The following is a 22,268-nucleotide window of genomic DNA, read 5'->3' on the forward strand; positions in this document are numbered from 1 at the left end:
AATGACAATTTATTTGATTGGTACAACCAAAAAAAGAAACAGTCAAACCTTAAAAAAAAGAATATTCAAACTATTAATCATTTTAACATAATTTTAGAAAGAAAATTCTAACACTGTGTTAAACTATTTACTAAAGATTTTAATACTTTGTCCGTGAATCCTGCAACAGTAGTGAGTAGTCAAATACATGAAAATAGCGAGAGAAAATCATTGCAAAAAAGTTAATAAATAAGGAGAAATATTTTTAAAACATACTTTATCTAGATCTTTTTCTGATTGGTATTGACTGAATACATCGAAAGCCAATTTTTCTACTCTTGAAATTCCATATGACCTGCAGCAAATAAGAGAACAATAAGTACGAAATATTTAATATGAAAAATATAAATAAGTTAAATATTTAATTATTTTGTACTCATTGTGTCAGATAAATTCGATAAAGAACATTACGAAGCATTCATTCATTAAGTTTAATGAACTAATTTTAGTTTCATACGGAGAAAATTTTTCAATTATTAAATAAATAATAACTAAAATAAAAATTTTATTTGTTGAACTAAGTAGGAATTGACTTTTTTATATTACTTGCTTTTGGGGCAATTCGATTGCAGAAAAACCATTCGATCAATTTTGATGTCGATTTGGAAATATGTAGAGAAATACGTTTTCTAAAATTTCGATTTTACGTTCTTAATGTACGTTTAAATGCGTTGATTTCTGTTATATATTTTTTTTTACATACTGACCATTTTACAAAAAAAGTATCCGATTTTTCTTCTTTCTAACCTTAGCTACAGTCATACATTTCGGACTCATGTGTTTCAGTATGGTCATCTAGCTGGCCCAGTGCTCAACATGAACTGCCATTTTTACATACTAATTATTTCGGGCTATAGTTTGTTTCCATATAATATACTACAGATATAATTAAAAGTTATTTGGAATTTAAATTAAAACAAAAATAGAGTTAATTTGAAGTTTCGATATACTTACGAGAAATAAGTATATAAATTGATATAAATATGAGGACGTTACAATTATTGTAACTTCTGATCCTTTGAAGAGAAATCTTAATTTTAAGCCTCAGAAAATAGGCAAACAAAATTTTGGATTTTTCATCTCTTTTTTTATTATTGTTAAATTTTATGTCTTCGTGAAACGTTGAGCTGAATAAAATTATTTTTACCAAGATGTTAGAATCGCATTAACCTGTTCAAAAGCGGCTCTTCCTTTAAGAACATGCAGGAGACCGTTAAGCCTAACTCTGGATAGAAATTAATATAAAAACATTATGGCAAATTAATACTCTGAAATTTACAATTTAATTCATGAAATACTGTAAAATGTTGGCCTTATTTAAAAAAAAAACGCAGAATTGACCTAAACTATGCATCTAATTAACATCCAAACTGCAAAAGAAAAGTTCTCCTCCTCATAAGAATTCTATTTTCGTATTTCGTTAAAGTATATCAATAAAATCCAGTGTCTTTTCGAAAGATCCAGACACGCGTAGTTATTTACATGTTTAAATTCCACGGGTCAAATAAATTAAAACTAAAAATGATTATTGAAGACTAATTCTCTGTGAGGACCACCATAGTGTCATTCAAATGAATCATCCAAATTATAATCATTCCCATGATTCTCTTATATGATATACATATCACAGTTATGGACGACTAACCTGACAAGATCAGTCCAGTTGTGAAATATGTAATTGGCAACGAGTGAATGACCTTTAGGATTTTTAGCCAGATTGATCAGCATGGATACTTGCCAACTCTTCCTGAAATATGATTCGTTCCTCGAAAACCTCACCAATCTGAAACAAGAAAAACAACAAAAATCATTCAAATAAAATGTTCAAAACTGCTAAATTCGAACTCTAAAAGTAACTACAGATAGCAGGTTACATTTATAGCATGAGGACTGATAGCATGTTTGGTTAGCCATCGATATTTGGGGCAGACTAATCTGCAATTTTCGATGAATTAGCTATGGTTGTTCGATACAACATTCGTTTTGCTCTTGTAATTTTATAACAGCCATTGAACCCGATTTTGGGTTTACGACTATCAATGCTCCCCTCCATAGCCTTGTAATTTTGAATAAAATCCAGAAGATGAGGAAACTCTGGGATTACGCCTTCGTGAAGGACTTTTTCATGGAATCAATCAGCATTTGCGTATGACGATGAGGAAAACTCTTCTACGGTTAGCCAAGGAAACTCTACCCCATAATCCAACTACCACTGAGGATATTTTACGTCAACACTGTGGTCGGTGCGAGCGGAGTGCGGAATTCGTATCGACTAGCCATCGCTTTGATTCGAACCTGATTTAACTCATTGAAACGCTCTATCCTCTGATCCACCACGACTCACTTGTTATACTTTAAAGTGTTTAGTTATTACGGAATTATTTTTTAATTGTATTCAGCAGAAAGGATTGAGAATTTGCCCCCCGATGAGATAACCCAGTTCAGAATACCTGCTGAGGAGAGTAGAAACAATTCCCGACTGTGACAAAAAATATCCAGACTGATCATGAATTAGAATCTCCTTCTGTTGGTTTTCCTCTCCACGTACCCTCAAATTAAGGTTGAAAAAAATCCTCCGTGAAATCTAGTGGATCCCAATGCTTGATTCAATAGTTCCTTTAACATCTGGTAACAAAATAACAAGGCTACAGACATTGGTAGCCCAAAAATGTTACGGCAGTTGAACGCTGGTAATATTAAATACATAATAATAGTGTTTAGGAATTCTACATAACTGTAGTTATTAGTATTTTACCCCTTAAAAATAAGAGCAACTAACTGTAAGAGTTTTACGATTCCAGAAAAAAAAACCTATAGAGGCTTAAGTTTGGCTACTGAATGTGGATGCAAACCTATCTGATTTGAGTAAAATAGACGTGGCATTTCCCTCAAATAAATAAACTGGGAGAATGAATAGCACAGTTCTTTGTCGGCATGTAGATAGTTTCTATAAACAACGGGATTTACCTCTCTAAAATGGAAATATTCTTGACCGTAGGCAAGGAGTGGATGAAAATGGATTTTTCAAATGGATCGGTTTCTTCCAGGTAACTATTCCACAGGAACAGGAATGATTCTTCATCGTTCAAATATCTCACCCCATACTCGTAAACTAATGAAGACAATTCAGGACTCAGTCTAAAAGGAGAAATATTTTGAATCATTGTTATTAGACGAAACTAAAAGATTCTATGCAAAATTATAATTATCAACTCTATTGTTTTTAGTCGGATGAAACCGGTTTGCGCTAGTTTACGCATCTGATTCAATGGGTTAACAGTGTAATGCAATACGTTAAAAAAATACAAATAGGAAGTATATAAAAAATCTGCTGAATAAAACATACATGTTAAAATATAAAAGTATTGCATATAAACTCGTGCAAATCATGTCATTATTAAAAAACTACAATGCGCCTAATAATTGGATCTAATTACTATAATATACTAATATAATGATTGATACAATGAATATTCTATATTTACATAATATATCGTCAAATTTATAATATATATCGTCTAATTGAACCCATTGATACACGAACGTAAGCAGTTTCAGCTCAGTCGCATAAAAACAATAAAGCTGTATAGTATCAGCGCCTAATAATTGGTACAATGCGCCTAATAATTGGATCTAATTACTATAATATACTAATATAATGATTGATATAATGAATATTCTATATTTACATAATATTTCGTCAAATTTATAATATATATATCGTCTAATTGAACCCATTGATACACGAACGTAAGCAGTTTCAGTTCAGTCGCATAAAAACAATAAAGCTGTATAGTATCAACGCCTAATAATTGGTACAATGCGCCTAATAATTGGATCTAATTACTATAATATACTAATATAATGATTGATATAATGAATATTCTATATTTACATAATATTTCGTCAAATTTATAATATATATATCGTCTAATTGAACCCATTGATACACGAACGTAAGCAGTTTCAGTTCAGTCGCATAAAAACAATAAAGCTGTATAGTATCAACGCCTAATAATTGGTACAATGCGCCTAATAATTGGATCTAATTACTATAATATACTAATATAATGATTGATATAATGAATATTCTATATTTACATAATATTTCGTCAAATTTATAATATATATATCGTCTAATTGAACCCATTGATACACGAACGTAAGCAGTTTCAGTTCAGTCGCATAAAAACAATAAAGCTGTATAGTATCAACGCCTAATAATTGGTACAATGCGCCTAATAATTGGATCTAATTACTATAATATACTAATATAATGATTGATATAATGAATATTCTATATTTACATAATATTTCGTCAAATTTATAATATATATATCGTCTAATTGAACCCATTGATACACGAACGTAAGCAGTTTCAGTTCAGTCGCATAAAAACAATAAAGCTGTATAGTATCAACGCCTAATAATTGGTACAATGCGCCTAATAATTGGATCTAATTACTATAATATACTAATATAATGATTGATATAATGAATATTCTATATTTACATAATATTTCGTCAAATTTATAATATATATATCGTCTAATTGAACCCATTGATACACGAACGTAAGCAGTTTCAGTTCAGTCGCATAAAAACAATAAAGCTGTATAGTATCAACGCCTAATAATTGGTACAATGCGCCTAATAATTGGATCTAATTACTATAATATACTAATATAATGATTGATATAATGAATATTCTATATTTACATAATATTTCGTCAAATTTATAATATATATATCGTCTAATTGAACCCATTGATACACGAACGTAAGCAGTTTCAGTTCAGTCGCATAAAAACAATAAAGCTGTATAGTATCAACGCCTAATAATTGGTACAATGCGCCTAATAATTGGATCTAATTACTATAATATACTAATATAATGATTGATATAATGAATATTCTATATTTACATAATATTTCGTCAAATTTATAATATATATATCGTCTAATTGAACCCATTGATACACGAACGTAAGCAGTTTCAGTTCAGTCGCATAAAAACAATAAAGCTGTATAGTATCAACGCCTAATAATTGGTACAATGCGCCTAATAATTGGATCTAATTACTATAATATACTAATATAATGATTGATATAATGAATATTCTATATTTACATAATATTTCGTCAAATTTATAATATATATATCGTCTAATTGAACCCATTGATACACGAACGTAAGCAGTTTCAGTTCAGTCGCATAAAAACAATAAAGCTGTATAGTATCAACGCCTAATAATTGGTACAATGCGCCTAATAATTGGATCTAATTACTATAATATACTAATATAATGATTGATATAATGAATATTCTATATTTACATAATATTTCGTCAAATTTATAATATATATATCGTCTAATTGAACCCATTGATACACGAACGTAAGCAGTTTCAGTTCAGTCGCATAAAAACAATAAAGCTGTATAGTATCAACGCCTAATAATTGGTACAATGCGCCTAATAATTGGATCTAATTACTATAATATACTAATATAATGATTGATATAATGAATATTCTATATTTACATAATATTTCGTCAAATTTATAATATATATATCGTCTAATTGAACCCATTGATACACGAACGTAAGCAGTTTCAGTTCAGTCGCATAAAAACAATAAAGCTGTATAGTATCAACGCCTAATAATTGGTACAATGCGCCTAATAATTGGATCTAATTACTATAATATACTAATATAATGATTGATATAATGAATATTCTATATTTACATAATATTTCGTCAAATTTATAATATATATATCGTCTAATTGAACCCATTGATACACGAACGTAAGCAGTTTCAGTTCAGTCGCATAAAAACAATAAAGCTGTATAGTATCAACGCCTAATAATTGGTACAATGCGCCTAATAATTGGATCTAATTACTATAATATACTAATATAATGATTGATATAATGAATATTCTATATTTACATAATATTTCGTCAAATTTATAATATATATATCGTCTAATTGAACCCATTGATACACGAACGTAAGCAGTTTCAGTTCAGTCGCATAAAAACAATAAAGCTGTATAGTATCAACGCCTAATAATTGGTACAATGCGCCTAATAATTGGATCTAATTACTATAATATACTAATATAATGATTGATATAATGAATATTCTATATTTACATAATATTTCGTCAAATTTATAATATATATATCGTCTAATTGAACCCATTGATACACGAACGTAAGCAGTTTCAGTTCAGTCGCATAAAAACAATAAAGCTGTATAGTATCAACGCCTAATAATTGGTACAATGCGCCTAATAATTGGATCTAATTACTATAATATACTAATATAATGATTGATATAATGAATATTCTATATTTACATAATATTTCGTCAAATTTATAATATATATATCGTCTAATTGAACCCATTGATACACGAACGTAAGCAGTTTCAGTTCAGTCGCATAAAAACAATAAAGCTGTATAGTATCAACGCCTAATAATTGGTACAATGCGCCTAATAATTGGATCTAATTACTATAATATACTAATATAATGATTGATATAATGAATATTCTATATTTACATAATATTTCGTCAAATTTATAATATATATATCGTCTAATTGAACCCATTGATACACGAACGTAAGCAGTTTCAGTTCAGTCGCATAAAAACAATAAAGCTGTATAGTATCAACGCCTAATAATTGGTACAATGCGCCTAATAATTGGATCTAATTACTATAATATACTAATATAATGATTGATATAATGAATATTCTATATTTACATAATATTTCGTCAAATTTATAATATATATATCGTCTAATTGAACCCATTGATACACGAACGTAAGCAGTTTCAGTTCAGTCGCATAAAAACAATAAAGCTGTATAGTATCAACGCCTAATAATTGGTACAATGCGCCTAATAATTGGATCTAATTACTATAATATACTAATATAATGATTGATATAATGAATATTCTATATTTACATAATATTTCGTCAAATTTATAATATATATATCGTCTAATTGAACCCATTGATACACGAACGTAAGCAGTTTCAGTTCAGTCGCATAAAAACAATAAAGCTGTATAGTATCAACGCCTAATAATTGGTACAATGCGCCTAATAATTGGATCTAATTACTATAATATACTAATATAATGATTGATATAATGAATATTCTATATTTACATAATATTTCGTCAAATTTATAATATATATATCGTCTAATTGAACCCATTGATACACGAACGTAAGCAGTTTCAGTTCAGTCGCATAAAAACAATAAAGCTGTATAGTATCAACGCCTAATAATTGGTACAATGCGCCTAATAATTGGATCTAATTACTATAATATACTAATATAATGATTGATATAATGAATATTCTATATTTACATAATATTTCGTCAAATTTATAATATATATATCGTCTAATTGAACCCATTGATACACGAACGTAAGCAGTTTCAGTTCAGTCGCATAAAAACAATAAAGCTGTATAGTATCAACGCCTAATAATTGGTACAATGCGCCTAATAATTGGATCTAATTACTATAATATACTAATATAATGATTGATATAATGAATATTCTATATTTACATAATATTTCGTCAAATTTATAATATATATATCGTCTAATTGAACCCATTGATACACGAACGTAAGCAGTTTCAGTTCAGTCGCATAAAAACAATAAAGCTGTATAGTATCACCTGATGATTAAGACTTTGTAAAGAATTTTATAGTGTGTCTAATAATTTGGAAAAGCATGGAAAAAATTACAGAACAATGTAAAAAGGGAGGAACAAAAAACAATAATAAAAATAAAGATCAGGAAAACAAAAGATATAATCTTTTCATCAACTCACACGATTATATCCTCAAAAAAGAGTGCTTTCTAATATTATATCAATATAGCAAAAGCAAAATATATCAATACAATAGTGTGAGGAGCACACAAAAAATTTTATACAGAATTTACAACAAATAAAATTGGACACAGTAAGTAAAAATATCACGTAAGTAATAAACAGAAAATAAAATGTAAAGAAAAAACAGAATAAAACATGAAACGAAATCTATAAAGCAAGTAGCGAATTCAAATGAACCAACATGAACGGGAAATTTTTCAAGAATGATTTAAAATACTTTCGTAACAAGATTGCCAGATTATAAATTATGAAAACAGAAGCGCAAATTGAGGTTAAAGTATAAATAGAGGTTTTGTTTTATGGTGCGTTCTTAACGCACCTTAAATTTAATCTGGTACTAATTTTTCAAGAATTTTTTGTTGTCTTCCGCCATTAAGGAAGAGGGAGTGCAATTGTTCTTGTTTTCCAGTCGTGCCATCTATGGGTGAGAATTCGACTTCAGCCACATCCATACGCCACATCCGTTTATTGGGCGGACACATTCATACATTCATTCATTCACAGATCGCAATTTTGACCTGTACCAGAGGACGATCGATGTACAATTCAGTGCCCCCAGAGGTATTGATTTGTTATGGGAACATAGTAGACTTTGTGACCCAACAGATTTAACGTGCACCAGTCAGCATTTACTCAACGGGCAGTCTTCAGCCAGGTCCAGTGCTCACGAACTTGATATTTTATGTTTAAGGAGTGTAAAAAAGATTTTCTTTTGTTCATAAAATGCATGAAATATATAAATATAACTTAATGGATATTTGAGAACAACTTGGACTTATTTCCATTCCTTTATTTTGTATTTAAAAAAATAAGGCAGCTAACTTATTTTGCAATTAAAAGTACATTTTACTGGAAACTAAAAAATGTCCTTACAATATACTTGAGAAAAAGAATGCAAAGGAAAGCCACAAGACTTAAAAAAAACATTTGTCTGTTTGTTAAGAAAATCAATGCACCTAATGTCAGAGAATGGAGATAATTTTATGATAGAATAACCCTGAAACAAAATTATATTTTCTAATTCACCTTTTTTTTTGTTGCTTAAATTCTAATATGTGTTCAATTTTCGTACATCATAGCCATGATTTGGATTGTATAGTTGTAAACTAGAAATAATAATCGATTTTATACAAATTTTCAATAATGTGCTAGTAGAAAATTTGGAGTTGAACAACATTTATTTCTTTGATATGACTTAAGAATGGCCTAAGTCAGAAAGAAGAAGAATGAAGAAAAAGAAATTTTCCCTTGAAAACCTGGGAGTTGAAGGAAAAACCTTTCCTTGAATTCCCTGACGAGACCGGAATTCAATCTGTCTCCTCATAGTAGGTAACATCTTTAATGGTTGGTTGAATGAACATTAACAATAATAAGCTTCTTAAAACCGGTGTATCCCTCCGCTTATGGTATGCTTGCGAGGGGATGTGTGAACAGGCTTAATATTCTTGGAAATTTTTTTATTGTGATTTGTGTTCAAACTAACGATTAATTTTACCATTCATAAGAGGTTTCCGTGATTTATACATTCTAACAGTTCATGAATCAGTTAGAATGTATAAATCACTAGAAAAAGATATATCACAATTTAAGAAAATAAATATCAATAAGTTTTGAAATATTTTGAGTGTTTTCCCTCATTTGGCTATATTTGTGTTGAGTAGCGTTGTTCGTTATTTTTAGGTAGCAAACTTGCTGAGTCTTCCGAATTCATTTGTTGTTTCTATCGTTGAAAGTTAATTTGAAAGAAGGTGAAGGGAGACATCTTCATCCATGAAAAGGTACCCCACTATAGAATCAAGTTAACATGTCTTATATACCAGTGAATTGGAATTGTATTTTAGTAGCGGTTGACATACCACAGCACTCCCCCACCAGAATCATTGCATTCATAGAATTCGATGAATGGATACCACTAGTTGATTCATTGCTGTTTGGTGAGAAACAGAGAGAGAGAGCTGTATTAAGATCACCGTACTTTTTGGTGATCGTGAGAGCTGTATTAAGTTACTCCTATGTATTATTACTGTAGCTGTATTATTTTTGCTATGTTGCCATTAGCATTCGAGTATATGCAGCCCGACATTATGTGTGATTGAGACTGAGTAGAAACAGCTGGTAGATAACGTCGCTGCTTAAAGAAGACTTTAATCTTCTAAACTATAGTTTATGGATGGTAAGTACTCCCCCCAGACACAAAATTTGCTGCTATGGAAGGAAGAAAAGAGCATTTCAGGGAGAATAGCTTCGCTTCTGTCTAATGCTAACACAAGATATATATTCCTTTTCTCTCGCCTACCAGAGCCAAAACCTGACCTAAACAACGACCCCACACCCACACCCCAACTTCAAATAGTTATACTTTATTACCATAATCACCGCCATGGGTCAGGCGAATGGCTATGGGAGTTCTTATTTATACAAACTATACTATGTAGATTATAAACAAATGTTTTCCATTTTTTTCATTTATTTAATTAAAATTGCTAAATTTATTTTGACCCTGCACATGTGTGGCGACATTGCGCTATTGATACTTATTTCGAATGCACCCTGACAAGACACTGAATCTTTACTGAAAAAAAAGTTCTTAATTTAGAAACCAGCTGTTGTAGTTTCCTTAGGCGTTTGTCTAAAGTAATAACTCCCCTTGTCATTCATTCGGAGGTGACTATGGTAACGAGGTATACCTATTTCAAGTAGGGGTGTGGGGTCATTATTTAGGACATTGGGTCGGCGAAGGAAAGGGAATATTTTTTTCAGCCTAGCCCTACAGTGAAGAGAAGCTACCCTCCCAAAAATGGGCTATTCTTGGTTTCATAGCCATAAGACGGCCTCAGACTTTGTAGCAGGGGGAGTTGTTACCGTAGACAAACTGTGCGTCAAAGGTTTCCGATTTCCCGTTTTTAACTTATTATCCGATTAACGTTTTTGACAATACCGAAATTCCCCAACATGTGAACAAGTGATTCACATTTTGAAGGAGCTAATGAAATTTTTACTAAGGATTCTCAAATAAAAAAAAATAAACTTACTTTTCTCCTTTCATCCATCGTTTGAATGATGTGGCAGCACTTTCAAGGCAGTCATAGTTGTTGTTGTCGCATGCAGCTTTTAGCACTTCTTTTCTCAGCTCCCTATTTTAATGGAGAGAATATCCTTTAATTTATTTACACACACACACACACACATATATATATACATATATATATACATATATACATATATACATATATATATATATATATATATACATATATATATATATATATATATATATATATATATATATATATATATATATATATATATATATATATATATATATATATATATATATATATGTATATATGTATATATATATATATATATATATATATATATATATATATATATATATATATATATATATATATGTATATATATATGTATATATATATGTATATATATATATGTATATATATATATATATATATATATATATATATATATATATATATATATATATATATATATATATATATATATATATATATATATATATATATATATATATACACAAAATCATTTCATAATTGAATTGCCATTTTATAATAGAATAGTAATATGCTCTTAATCCAATTTTTCTCGTTAACATTTTTTCTCATAAATTATTTTGTAAATCCTAATATGCATGCTTTTTCAAAAAAAAAGAATAGAAATGTATACCTTTGCAAGTAATTTCCAGTTTCATTCCAACCAATTTTCTTGTAGAGATCTTTACTTAGACTCCTTACGTATTCCTGCAAAAAAACACTTCTATTTAAAAAGATTTATTTTCATGTACAGTCCGCAAAAAAAAAAAAGATATCACCCTGAATAACTTTCGTTCTAATGATCCGATTTTCACGAACTAAGTGTCAATCTTAATGGTTCCTGGGGGTGACCTCAAATATGCTAATTAATTAGTGCTAACTATTAATTAAGTTACGAAATCAGACACAAAAACGTACTTTCTCTGAATAAACATATATTTTTTTTTACATATTTGGAATCTAGACACTTGAATTAGGGGGGGGGAGACAAAATTTTAAAACAATTGGGTTGCAATAAAGGTTTATATATTTGGCGATAGTCCAGAAAACCGCCAAAAAAAGTCGCCTGCGCAAATAAATATTTTAAGATAACCCATTGACTGATTCAAAAGAGAAACGCTTAATTTTACTAGGTTGCTAGGCAACCAATTTCTGACTGTAAAAAAATTGAAATAATGTTTTGTGATTGCTCTGAGAGGTTTAATTAATAGTTAATAGAAAACATCTCGAAGTTTCTAGGCAATAGACAATTTTTAAGTTCATTTATGTCCAAAAAGCAAAAAAAAAAAAAAACATTATTTTATTCTCCTTTGAAAAGAAAATTTGAATCGATTTTTAGAATTTAAATACATTAACTTTTCATCTGATATTATTTAGATTATGCTATTTTTGCTATGTTTATTCGAGGATTTCATACTAAAATCAAATTAACATAACTTATATAAAATTTTAGCTATAAACAAAATTAGCTATATACAAAATTTCAGGGATAATGATTTTTACAGCTTTAATCAAGTCGTCTAGGCATGAAAGTTTGAAGAAAAAAAAAGTGCTTGAAAAATAAAATGCAGATTGTATAGTAATTCTAATGCACATTCACAAGGTTTTCTATAATTTACGATATTTCTTTTTTCTATAACTCAATGAATTGCTGAATGTTTAGTGACATTTTAAAAACATTGAAATATTTTATGTTTAAGAATAAGATATTGAAATAATATGTTGCATATTGTATGATTCATTGTTTAAAAAATTGCTTCATTTTGCTAGATATTTACATTACATGGTTTTCTTTGGATAAAGATGATTAGCAAATAGCATTCACATGTTTCGATTCACTCTGAAACTTACATTCGCAAATTCACCATAAAATGTCGCACAGCATATTCTTCAATTACGATAGGCTACATTTACCACCAAATACTGCTACTATGATTATTTTTGTTTTCTTATATATATATATATATATATATATATATATATATATATATATATATATATATATATATATATATATATATATATATATATATATATATATATATATATATATATATATATATATATATATATATATATATATATATATATATATATATATATATATATATATCTGATATGATGCTCTCTTTTTAAACAGAGCTCGTAAGGCCCTTAAGATACTGAAATGGGGGCACGAAAACTTAAAAGATTTTTTTTTCCTAATGCCCGCCTGTGTTTGAATCCGTCAATTCAGGCATCTACAGGGCGACAGATATCTGTGTTACCTAAGGATTTCTAACGAGCATCAAACATTCTCAAAATTAAGTGTTCATTCACTGGAAAATTTAGTGTTTATTCAATTTAAGAACTGTTCCTTCACTTGGTAATCTTACTACTTATTATTTAAACCACCAAAAGCTTAAAACAATATTATGTAAGTTATCTAAATTTTTTTTACATATTTTGCATTGAATAACAAATATGTCGACATGCTTTTAATAACAAATACGTCATTTAGCTAAAATTACAAATTTTGAAATTTTTATGATTTTCTTTTAAAGACAAGCTAAGCTTAAGTATTCCATCATTGGTTAGTTTACCCTATAAGATTTTTAGAAATTTGCGATGTTGTGAGAGATGCTTAAAAATATTGACTACGTATTTTTATTAATATTTATAAAATATATATTCAAGAAATTGATGAATATTTTATTCCAAATTTATTCATTCGTATGTATATTATTGAAATTTTATCAGTTATTGAAAAAAAAAACTAAAAACTAAAAAATAATCACATTAAAAAAGCACAATCTGTTGTATAATCATATTCTATCAGAAGCATGCTTTTATAAAACTCCACATTCTCTGAATAAAACGTATTTTATTCAATAAAATGTTTTATTCAAATTTCTTTACTAAATTGCAAATAGAATTTTAGACGACTAAAAAAGAAACATCGTATTTTATAGCTTAAAAAAATAAAAATGAAAAGATAAGCAAACGATTATTAGCGAAAAAAATATGAATGAAATTTTATGCTAAGCACGCGAAGTCAAGTTCCTAGCAAGTTTATCACATTTTAATATTAATCGCCCCATTTAATCATTTCTTCATTGTCGCCAAATTATTTTTTTGAAAATAATTAATTTTAATTTTTCTCAGCTTCTAATAAATAAAAACAGTTGAAACTTTAGATTTTTCAATTGAAAAATATGTAGATTAATATGGTATAAAAAAATTTATACCTTATAATTCAAAAATTTTTCATCCTTAATTTAATTAAATAGTAAAAAATAATTAACAATTATTAAAAATTATTTTTTTCGTGAAATTATCTTTGGGTAAATGAATTTTATGACTGGGTGAAATTTTCTTCGAATTGCTTTATTAGTGTTTAAAATATGACTAAAAACGTAAAAAGTGAAATTAACATTAAGGGGTACGAACTTTGGATCGCTCTCCTGACCAAACTATGGGGACCATATTTCCCAGATTGCGGCTACCCCCTATATTTTGAAGGTTAAAAATCCAAATATGTAAGAAAAAAATATATGTTTATTCAGAGAAAGTACGTTTTTGTGTCTGATTTCGTAACTTAATTAATAGTTAGCACTAATTAATTAGCATATTTGAGGTCACCCCCAAGAACCATTAAGATTAACACTTAGTTCGTGAAAATCCGATCATTAGAACGGAAGTTATTCAGGGTGATATCTTTTTTTTTTGCGGACTGTACATAGAATGAAGAATGGATTAGGTAACACAAAACTCTCTTATTGATTCATAAAACACTGAGACAAAAACATTACTCTAACCCTTTCGTTCAAGAATTATCTGTTAAGTTAGTTACGAAACACTAAATATGTCAGCAAAATTAAATGCTTCCACAGCGAATTGTGCCCTCACAATTGATGTGCCATGACTCATGCGGGTTATTCCCACCAAATTGTCGTGACATCATTTGATAATGCTATTGTTAACTAAACTTAGATGTAGAACGATAATTTAAATATTATACTTAAAAATTTGCAAAATGAGTTAGCAGGATATGACTTTAAACAAGTAATATATATAAAAAAAAATTAAAGTCAATTCGTACTTAAGTTAACAAAGAAAAATTTTATTTTAGTTACTTTTTATTAATTAATTAAAAAAAAATTCTCCCGTATAAAACTGAAATTAATTCATTAAATTTAATCAATGAATTAATATTAAAAAAAAAACTATATTAACATCAAGCATCATCCACTACAAGTTCAAAAAAAATGTATTTGAAGTTGAGAGGATGAATAAAAAGTATTTTATAAACGAATGGAAATTTAAAGAATTAATTGGGAGAGGGCGAACTAAATGTAAGAAATGAGGGGGGAAAAGAAACCTTTATCATGTGCCACATTTCGCGATCATTGATGAAATACTGTCTGATGCTGGTCATTTTATTCAGGACGAAACGCCAGGCCTCGTGGTATTCTTCCTTCTTGAGGTAACGAGTGAGATTCAGTGCCACTGAATAGTCCAAGAGACCAGCTTCAGCAAGGTTAAAGGCGTCAAAAAGTAGGTTGACTCTGTCCGTGGAGCTTATCACCTGAAAATATATTACTTCAAGTCATTCATATAAAATCAACATTTTTAGGAATAAAAATTTACTTAAAATTGGGTATTTTTACTTGGGCATTTTAACAGTTCTGACTGTTAACTGATAATCAATTTTTTTATATGTATATTCCAACGAATTCCTTGTACATTTACATACACCCTCGTAATATAAAGTTTAATTGTATTTTATCAACAAACTTAAAGCAAAAGAGCGGGAAAAAAAAATCTCAAAAAAACAGTGAAAATTGCTCAAAATCTTTTAAACCCAAATTGAAATTCGGTACAAAAAAGCTCTTTTAAAGAAATAATATTAGTTTAATTGTTAGGAAACTTTGTTAAAGAAATAGATAATAGTGTTCAAAAGTGAATACTATTTGGAAAGCGGTCGAAATTTATAGTGTTGATAAAATATTTTTGGTAATACACTATCCGGCTGAAGTATCCTGACACCCGGGTTGTTACGGTGGCGGAAGCATTATGGTGAGCGGGTGTTTCTGTCCTGGTTCCGTTAGTTCCTGTAGTTAGAACTCTGAGAACCCAACTCTATAGTAATATTTCGGTTCATTTCTCTTCCAGCCTTCACACAAACGAGGCTTGCATAATTTGACGAAATGGGTGTTCAAAAACTGTCTTCTCAGAACACCAATCCCTAAGAATATCTTTGAGAAGAATTAGAGCACATATTATGCAGTCAGCCAAATTCTCACTGCAAGCACAGCTGTTATGAAAGTCCTCATCAAAAACTGTTGGAAAGTCTCTGACTGTCATCGATGCAAGAGGGGGACCAACCTCATATTATTATGTGCCGCAGGATTTAAGTTCATACCACTGGGTGTTCGGATACTCTTGGCCATTTAGTGTATATGGACAGGGAATGATTGAACAAGTAGTCGAAATTTCGATTGACTGTAAAGGTAATTGAATAGGGCGATAGTTTCTGCTAGTATCAATTGAAATAATCATTATTTAATTTGTCATCGTTGCTCCAGTTGAGGTTTAAACGATCTAGTTTCTTTTTTTTTTGTAAAATGATATTTATCTGTGGTCAATTAATTTTGAATTGATTATTTTTTAAGTAATAAATTCTTATTGTAGTAATCAGGACATGATTGTAGTGATCAGAATACGACATTTCAGATTGAATGCAAGCACTCTAATAAATTAGAAAATGTACGGAAATTTGACAGGTTTTAAATTTCCTTTGGCAATAACTTTTCGATTAATTCTGCTTGTAGCAATCAGGCATGATGGTAGGTAGGTAGGCATTTTATTTACGTCGTATTAGAGCTGCACAATGGGCTATTGACGACGAAACGTTACATCCATGCCTAAGGTGGGATTCGAACCCCCATCCACTGAGCCCGTAGTAGAGTGCAGTAAAAACTAGACCAGTGATCAGCCTATATCTAACTTCAATATTATTATTTAAATATCTCGTTTTTGTTCTAACCTCCATAGAAAGAAATTTTTTCGGTAGCAAATCGCTCACCAGGAGTCAATCAATTCTGTTATGATATGTAGGTAGGTATTTTATTTACGTCGTATTAGAGCTGCACAATGGGCTATTGACGACTGTCTGGGAAGCATCCCTGAGGATGATGACATCGCAATTTTGATCCTCTGCAGATGGGATGCCTCCCCTGCTTTGGAAGTCCGATGATCTGCGCGTGAAGTCGAGCACTTCACGATAAAACAGTTTGACGAGGACCAATACCACCCACCCTCGGTCCCTGTTCAAGGTGGTCACCCACCCACTGACTGACCGCAGTCAGTGATGCTTGATTTCGTTGTTCAACAGTGTCGTTACGATCAGTCCACTGCTGGACTGTAGCAATCAGGAAATGATAGCAAATAGTCTTGTAATCCAGATCAAACATTCCATTAAAATTTTAGTTGATAGATTTAATCTGGTCAGAAAATTTTAGTTGATAATAAATCCTTTCTGACATTTATGTCGCTATAAATTCTGCTGGAAACGACCTTGAAATGACTGAATCTCGCATTGACATCAGTACGGTTTTAAGTGCTAATAGCAAGTCGGGAAGTAATCTAAATTTCGATTGCAAAACTTTTTAACTCGAAATTCGATAGCAGAGATAGCAAGAATCCGTCAAGTTAATATATAGTAAAAAAACTGTGTTTTTATAATGTTAAAAATGATACATTTATTTAAGCGATAAAAATAAGTCATTAAAAATAATTTTATAAAAAAAAACTTTTAGCGATCTATCTTCTGTAAGGTAATAAATAATTCACTCTTTTAATGAAATTTAACTCTTTTTAAATTTTATTAATAACTTATGTTTAACTTAGACAAAGCATAATAAAAAATAAATAAATAAAATATTAAAGTTAAAATAAAAATCAATGAGCAAGCTAAAAATTCCAAGATTGGAGGAAGTTTCACCACGTGTAGTAACCCTACAATTATCTTTTACAACCCCAAAACTGCTTCAGAAAATTTTGAAGCTATTGTCGAAACGTATGTTCGATATTCGGAACCTAATACTAAACAATTGACATGATTCACTAACAAAAATATGCACCTATTTGTCATTTTTAAAATTATAATGTCTTAATGGTGTTATATTTTTGCAACAAATTGTAATTTATTCTGGTCATTTGTAGCATTTCTTAAGATGGATGGGTATTTGCTATACAAAATTTTAAAGCCAACTTAAAAAAAACACAATAAATAAATAAAAAAAATGCTTAAATTCATCACGATTTTAATTGGCACATTTAGATTAATGTAATTAATCTGTAATGTAATGAATAAGAATAACAGGGTATAAGAAATAACTATAAAAAAAATAATGACTCTATCCAAGTTGACCATTAAAACATTAACCGTTAAACAGCCGACCCAATTTCATTGGTTTTCTAATGTTCAAATACGTAGCCTTGTCATTAAGAACCCAATCCAGAAGACGAGGAATCTCCTAGATCAAGTATTGGGGTGCAGGGAGAAATTTGCATTCGTGGAGGACTTTTTTGGGGGAAGTAATCTGCATTTGGTTCAAATGGAGAGGAAAACCGTGGAAACCTCCCATGATTAGTCTGACGTCAAGGGGACTCTAACCCATGATCCGTCTATCACTGAGGATATTTTGACGTTATCACTGTGGTCGGTGTAAGACGGATGCTGAATTCAGACCAGCCATCGCTAAGATTCGAACCCGGTCACCCTATTGGAAGGCAAACGCTTTTTTTTTTTTGACAAAATTAAAACTTGGCACTAGATACTTTGAACAATCTTAACGTTCATATTGGTTAATAGTACATGGTGAATAAGTGCGTAGTTGCAATACCTTTTTCTAACACTTCTCTATGATGTTCATATTCAAGATAAAAATAAAGAAAATTAAATTTGGGATTTAAAAACTAACATTTCTGAAAACTTCTATAGTTTTTATCCTGCTTTTCGTATCCAGGTATTTAACTATCAATTCATTCATAAAATAGTCAAACCCCGCTATAGTGAACATCATTTATAGTGAACTCCCGGTTATAGTGAACCGAAATTTCGGTCTCTTTAAGGTTCACTATAGCGGGGTTTGATTGCAATACTAAAAAACCATCTTCCTGAACAGGGGGGGGAGGGGTCGTTCCCTCATACCTACAGTGTGGTTGATTTCCATCATCTGGATGAAGTTCCTCCATTCAGCTTCCTCGTAATTCACAGAATAGTATCCAGTGAAGTTGACGTTCAACTTGAACCAATCGGATTGATCAACATGTACACTCACTAAAAACACACACAATATTGAATTTAAAATAAGTTTATCTTTCATAAAAAGGCTGGAGATTATTTTAAATAAAAATAAATAAAGAATAAGATTTTTTTTTGTAAATTTATATCAACAATTAATATTTTGCTTGCATATCATGAATGTGATTGCCATCAAAAATTAACTACTTGCTTGATTCCAGTAGGAAATATATATATATATATATATATATATATATATATATATATATATATATATATATATATATATATATATATATATATATATATATATATATATATATATATATATATATATAAAAGCTTAAATATTGAGAAAACATGGAAAGCAATGAAGATGAGAAGAAAGAAAATTATAAAAATAAAATTATTATTAAAAAACATATTTGTTATGTATCATAAAAGAAAAACATTGAAATTCCAGAAAACAAAATAAGGAGAACAGATATAACCTTTTCATCAGCTCACACGGTTATATCCACAAATTAGAGTGCTTTCTAATATTGTGTTAAAATAGCCAAAGCAAAATAAATATATCATTACAATAGTGTGAGGAGCATTAAAAAAACTTATTCTCTTCGTTTTTCACTAATTTTTTTATCCTTTTTGTCTTCATTGATATATATATATATATATTGACCGGATGGTGCACTAACTCAGAAATAACAAAAACGGTTATTTATAAACACAGACGTCAGAGACCCGTTTTTTTCAGTAGATAAAATCCTTATAAAAATGGTTTGAAAAACAAAATTTAATTTTACGAAATAATAATATTTTAAGATAGAAAAAAAAAGGTATTCTCACCTTCATCTTTCGAATCCAGAAGTAAGAAGGTAACATTTTGACGAGTCGAAGTTATAAGAGAGATCGGAATTTTCCAGCTTTTAAAAGAACAAAAGAAAACTATTATTTTACAGTAGGAATTTAATTTTTATAAAACAATTATTTATTTTGTAATAATTTCTTTTTCTATTCATGAGAGCGGTCCTTTTGAACAGAAATTCAATTCAACTTTATTTCATTTAAGCTTTTCTCGAAATTGAAAATAATTTACTTTTACTTAATATCGATAACTAGAATTTCGGCTACCGGTCAATTTCAGAGAAGCAGAAAGATTATATTTTTCAAACTATTTTTTATCTATTCATTATGTACTATTAAATGCCCAAAATAGGGAATAAATGAAGATTTATTGTGTAATAAATGTTGAATAGAATTTTTGCGGTGACAGTCTATAAATAGTTATAGCAACAATGAAAGGGAAAAAAATTGCAAATGGATAGTATTACAAGTCTCAATTGCAAGGTGTCGTCAGAACCGTTTCCGAAAAGTCAATCTTTTTAATTATATATTCCGGTTTTAAAATTGAAAAATATTCTGGTTGATAATTTATTTAGAATGGAAGCCGTGATAGTTCAGGGGTTCGCTGTCCAATGAGGTGAACAGGGCTCATATCCTAGCGATGGCTGATAGATACGAATTCCGCATCCCACTAGCGTCGACCACAGTACTGAAGTCAAAATAATCTCAGTGGTAAACGGTTAATGTTTTAGAGTCACCTTGCAGTCAGGCTAACCGTGAGATCCTTTCTGGGTCTTCCGCTCCATGTAACGCAAATGTGGTTTAGTTCCATTGAAAAGTCCTCCCCAAAGAAAACTTCTCTCACTATTTAATCCAGGAGTTCCCTTGTCTTCTGGAATGGCTTCAAATTGACAGGACTGCAGAGTTAAACATTAGTAGTCGTCAACCCAAAAATCTTAGTAAGAGCCGTGATGGCTCAGGGGACAGAGCGTTCGCTTTCCTTTTCCTATGAGGTGAACAGGGCGCAAATCTCAGCGATGGCCGGTTGATACGAATTCCGCACCCAGCTCACACCGACCACAGTGCAGCTGACGTTAAATATCCTCAGTGGTAAACAGATCATGGGTTAGAGTCTCCTTTCCGTTAGGCTTACCGTGGGAAGATTTCGTGGTCTTCCTTACAATGTAATACAAATGCGGGTTAGTTACATCAAAAAGTCCTCCACGAAGTCTGAAAGGTTAGTCTGATGATTAGTCATTATCAAGACCATCAGTTACATCACCAGCCATTGACCAAAATCAATCTGCGGTAATCAATTTATTGTCTTCAAGTCTAGTGATATCATATCTGGTGGTAGAATGAGGGTATCCCCGTATATTCCGAGAGTATAGATACTAACCAAATTTCAAAATGCTTGATGGTTCATGATGGTTTGGGTAAGATTCATGATGGTCCAACAACAACCAACATTTTTCACTATTTATTCATGGTTTTTGATATGCCAACAAACTTCTAATATTTCATGATAGAAAAGGCTTAATACTATGATGGTTAACCATCAAGAGAAGTTTGACTTCCTTGGACCAACACTCCACGATGGTTCCATCTATACAGTTCCATGATGGTTTAATATGAATTCTTGTCGGTTCTGAGGCATATACCATCAAAAGAATTTTTTTTATGATGGACCAAAAATAATTAGTGATGGTTTATAATGGTGCAACAATGCATTACCATGATGGTTTAATAATAATTATTATTGATTCAGCAGAAATATACCATCAAAACAATTTATTTATTTTTATGTTGGCCTATCATTTAGCAGTCCGAATCTCTACATTGGGGTGAGGGTGGTTCATGATCGCTACAACATTTCATTTCTAGGAAACTATGATGGAAATGTCTGATAGTTCTCAGGAATGTGCCATTGAAACAATTTGTTCTTTTTAATGTTTGGACCATCATAAATCCGTCCGAATTCCTACATCGGAGGTGATGGTTACTTATCAAGAAATATAATTGGTGATGGTTACTTATCAAGAAATTAATTTATCCATGATTTCCATCAATATAATGTTGGTCTCTCAATG

The 22,268-nt window shown here is 30.0% G+C and overlaps 1 protein-coding gene across 1 annotated transcript in view; it reads right to left on the reverse strand.

Moving 5' to 3' along the window:
* LOC107439767 (uncharacterized) overlaps positions 1–22,268 on the reverse strand; it is a 169,298-nt gene that overhangs the window by 60,232 nt on the left and 86,798 nt on the right. Inside the window, 8 exon segments of the mRNA XM_043051794.3 lie at positions 256–334; positions 1,685–1,822; positions 3,007–3,177; positions 11,007–11,108; positions 11,680–11,753; positions 15,406–15,612; positions 19,247–19,371; positions 20,182–20,258. Of these exon segments, the coding sequence (XP_042907728.2) occupies positions 256–334; positions 1,685–1,822; positions 3,007–3,177; positions 11,007–11,108; positions 11,680–11,753; positions 15,406–15,612; positions 19,247–19,371; positions 20,182–20,258 (973 nt within the window).

Source organism: Parasteatoda tepidariorum, chromosome 6 (genome assembly GCF_982258835.1).
Source record: "Parasteatoda tepidariorum strain Cologne lab strain chromosome 6, Ptep-v5.0, whole genome shotgun sequence".
NCBI lineage: Eukaryota > Metazoa > Arthropoda > Arachnida > Araneae > Theridiidae > Parasteatoda > Parasteatoda tepidariorum.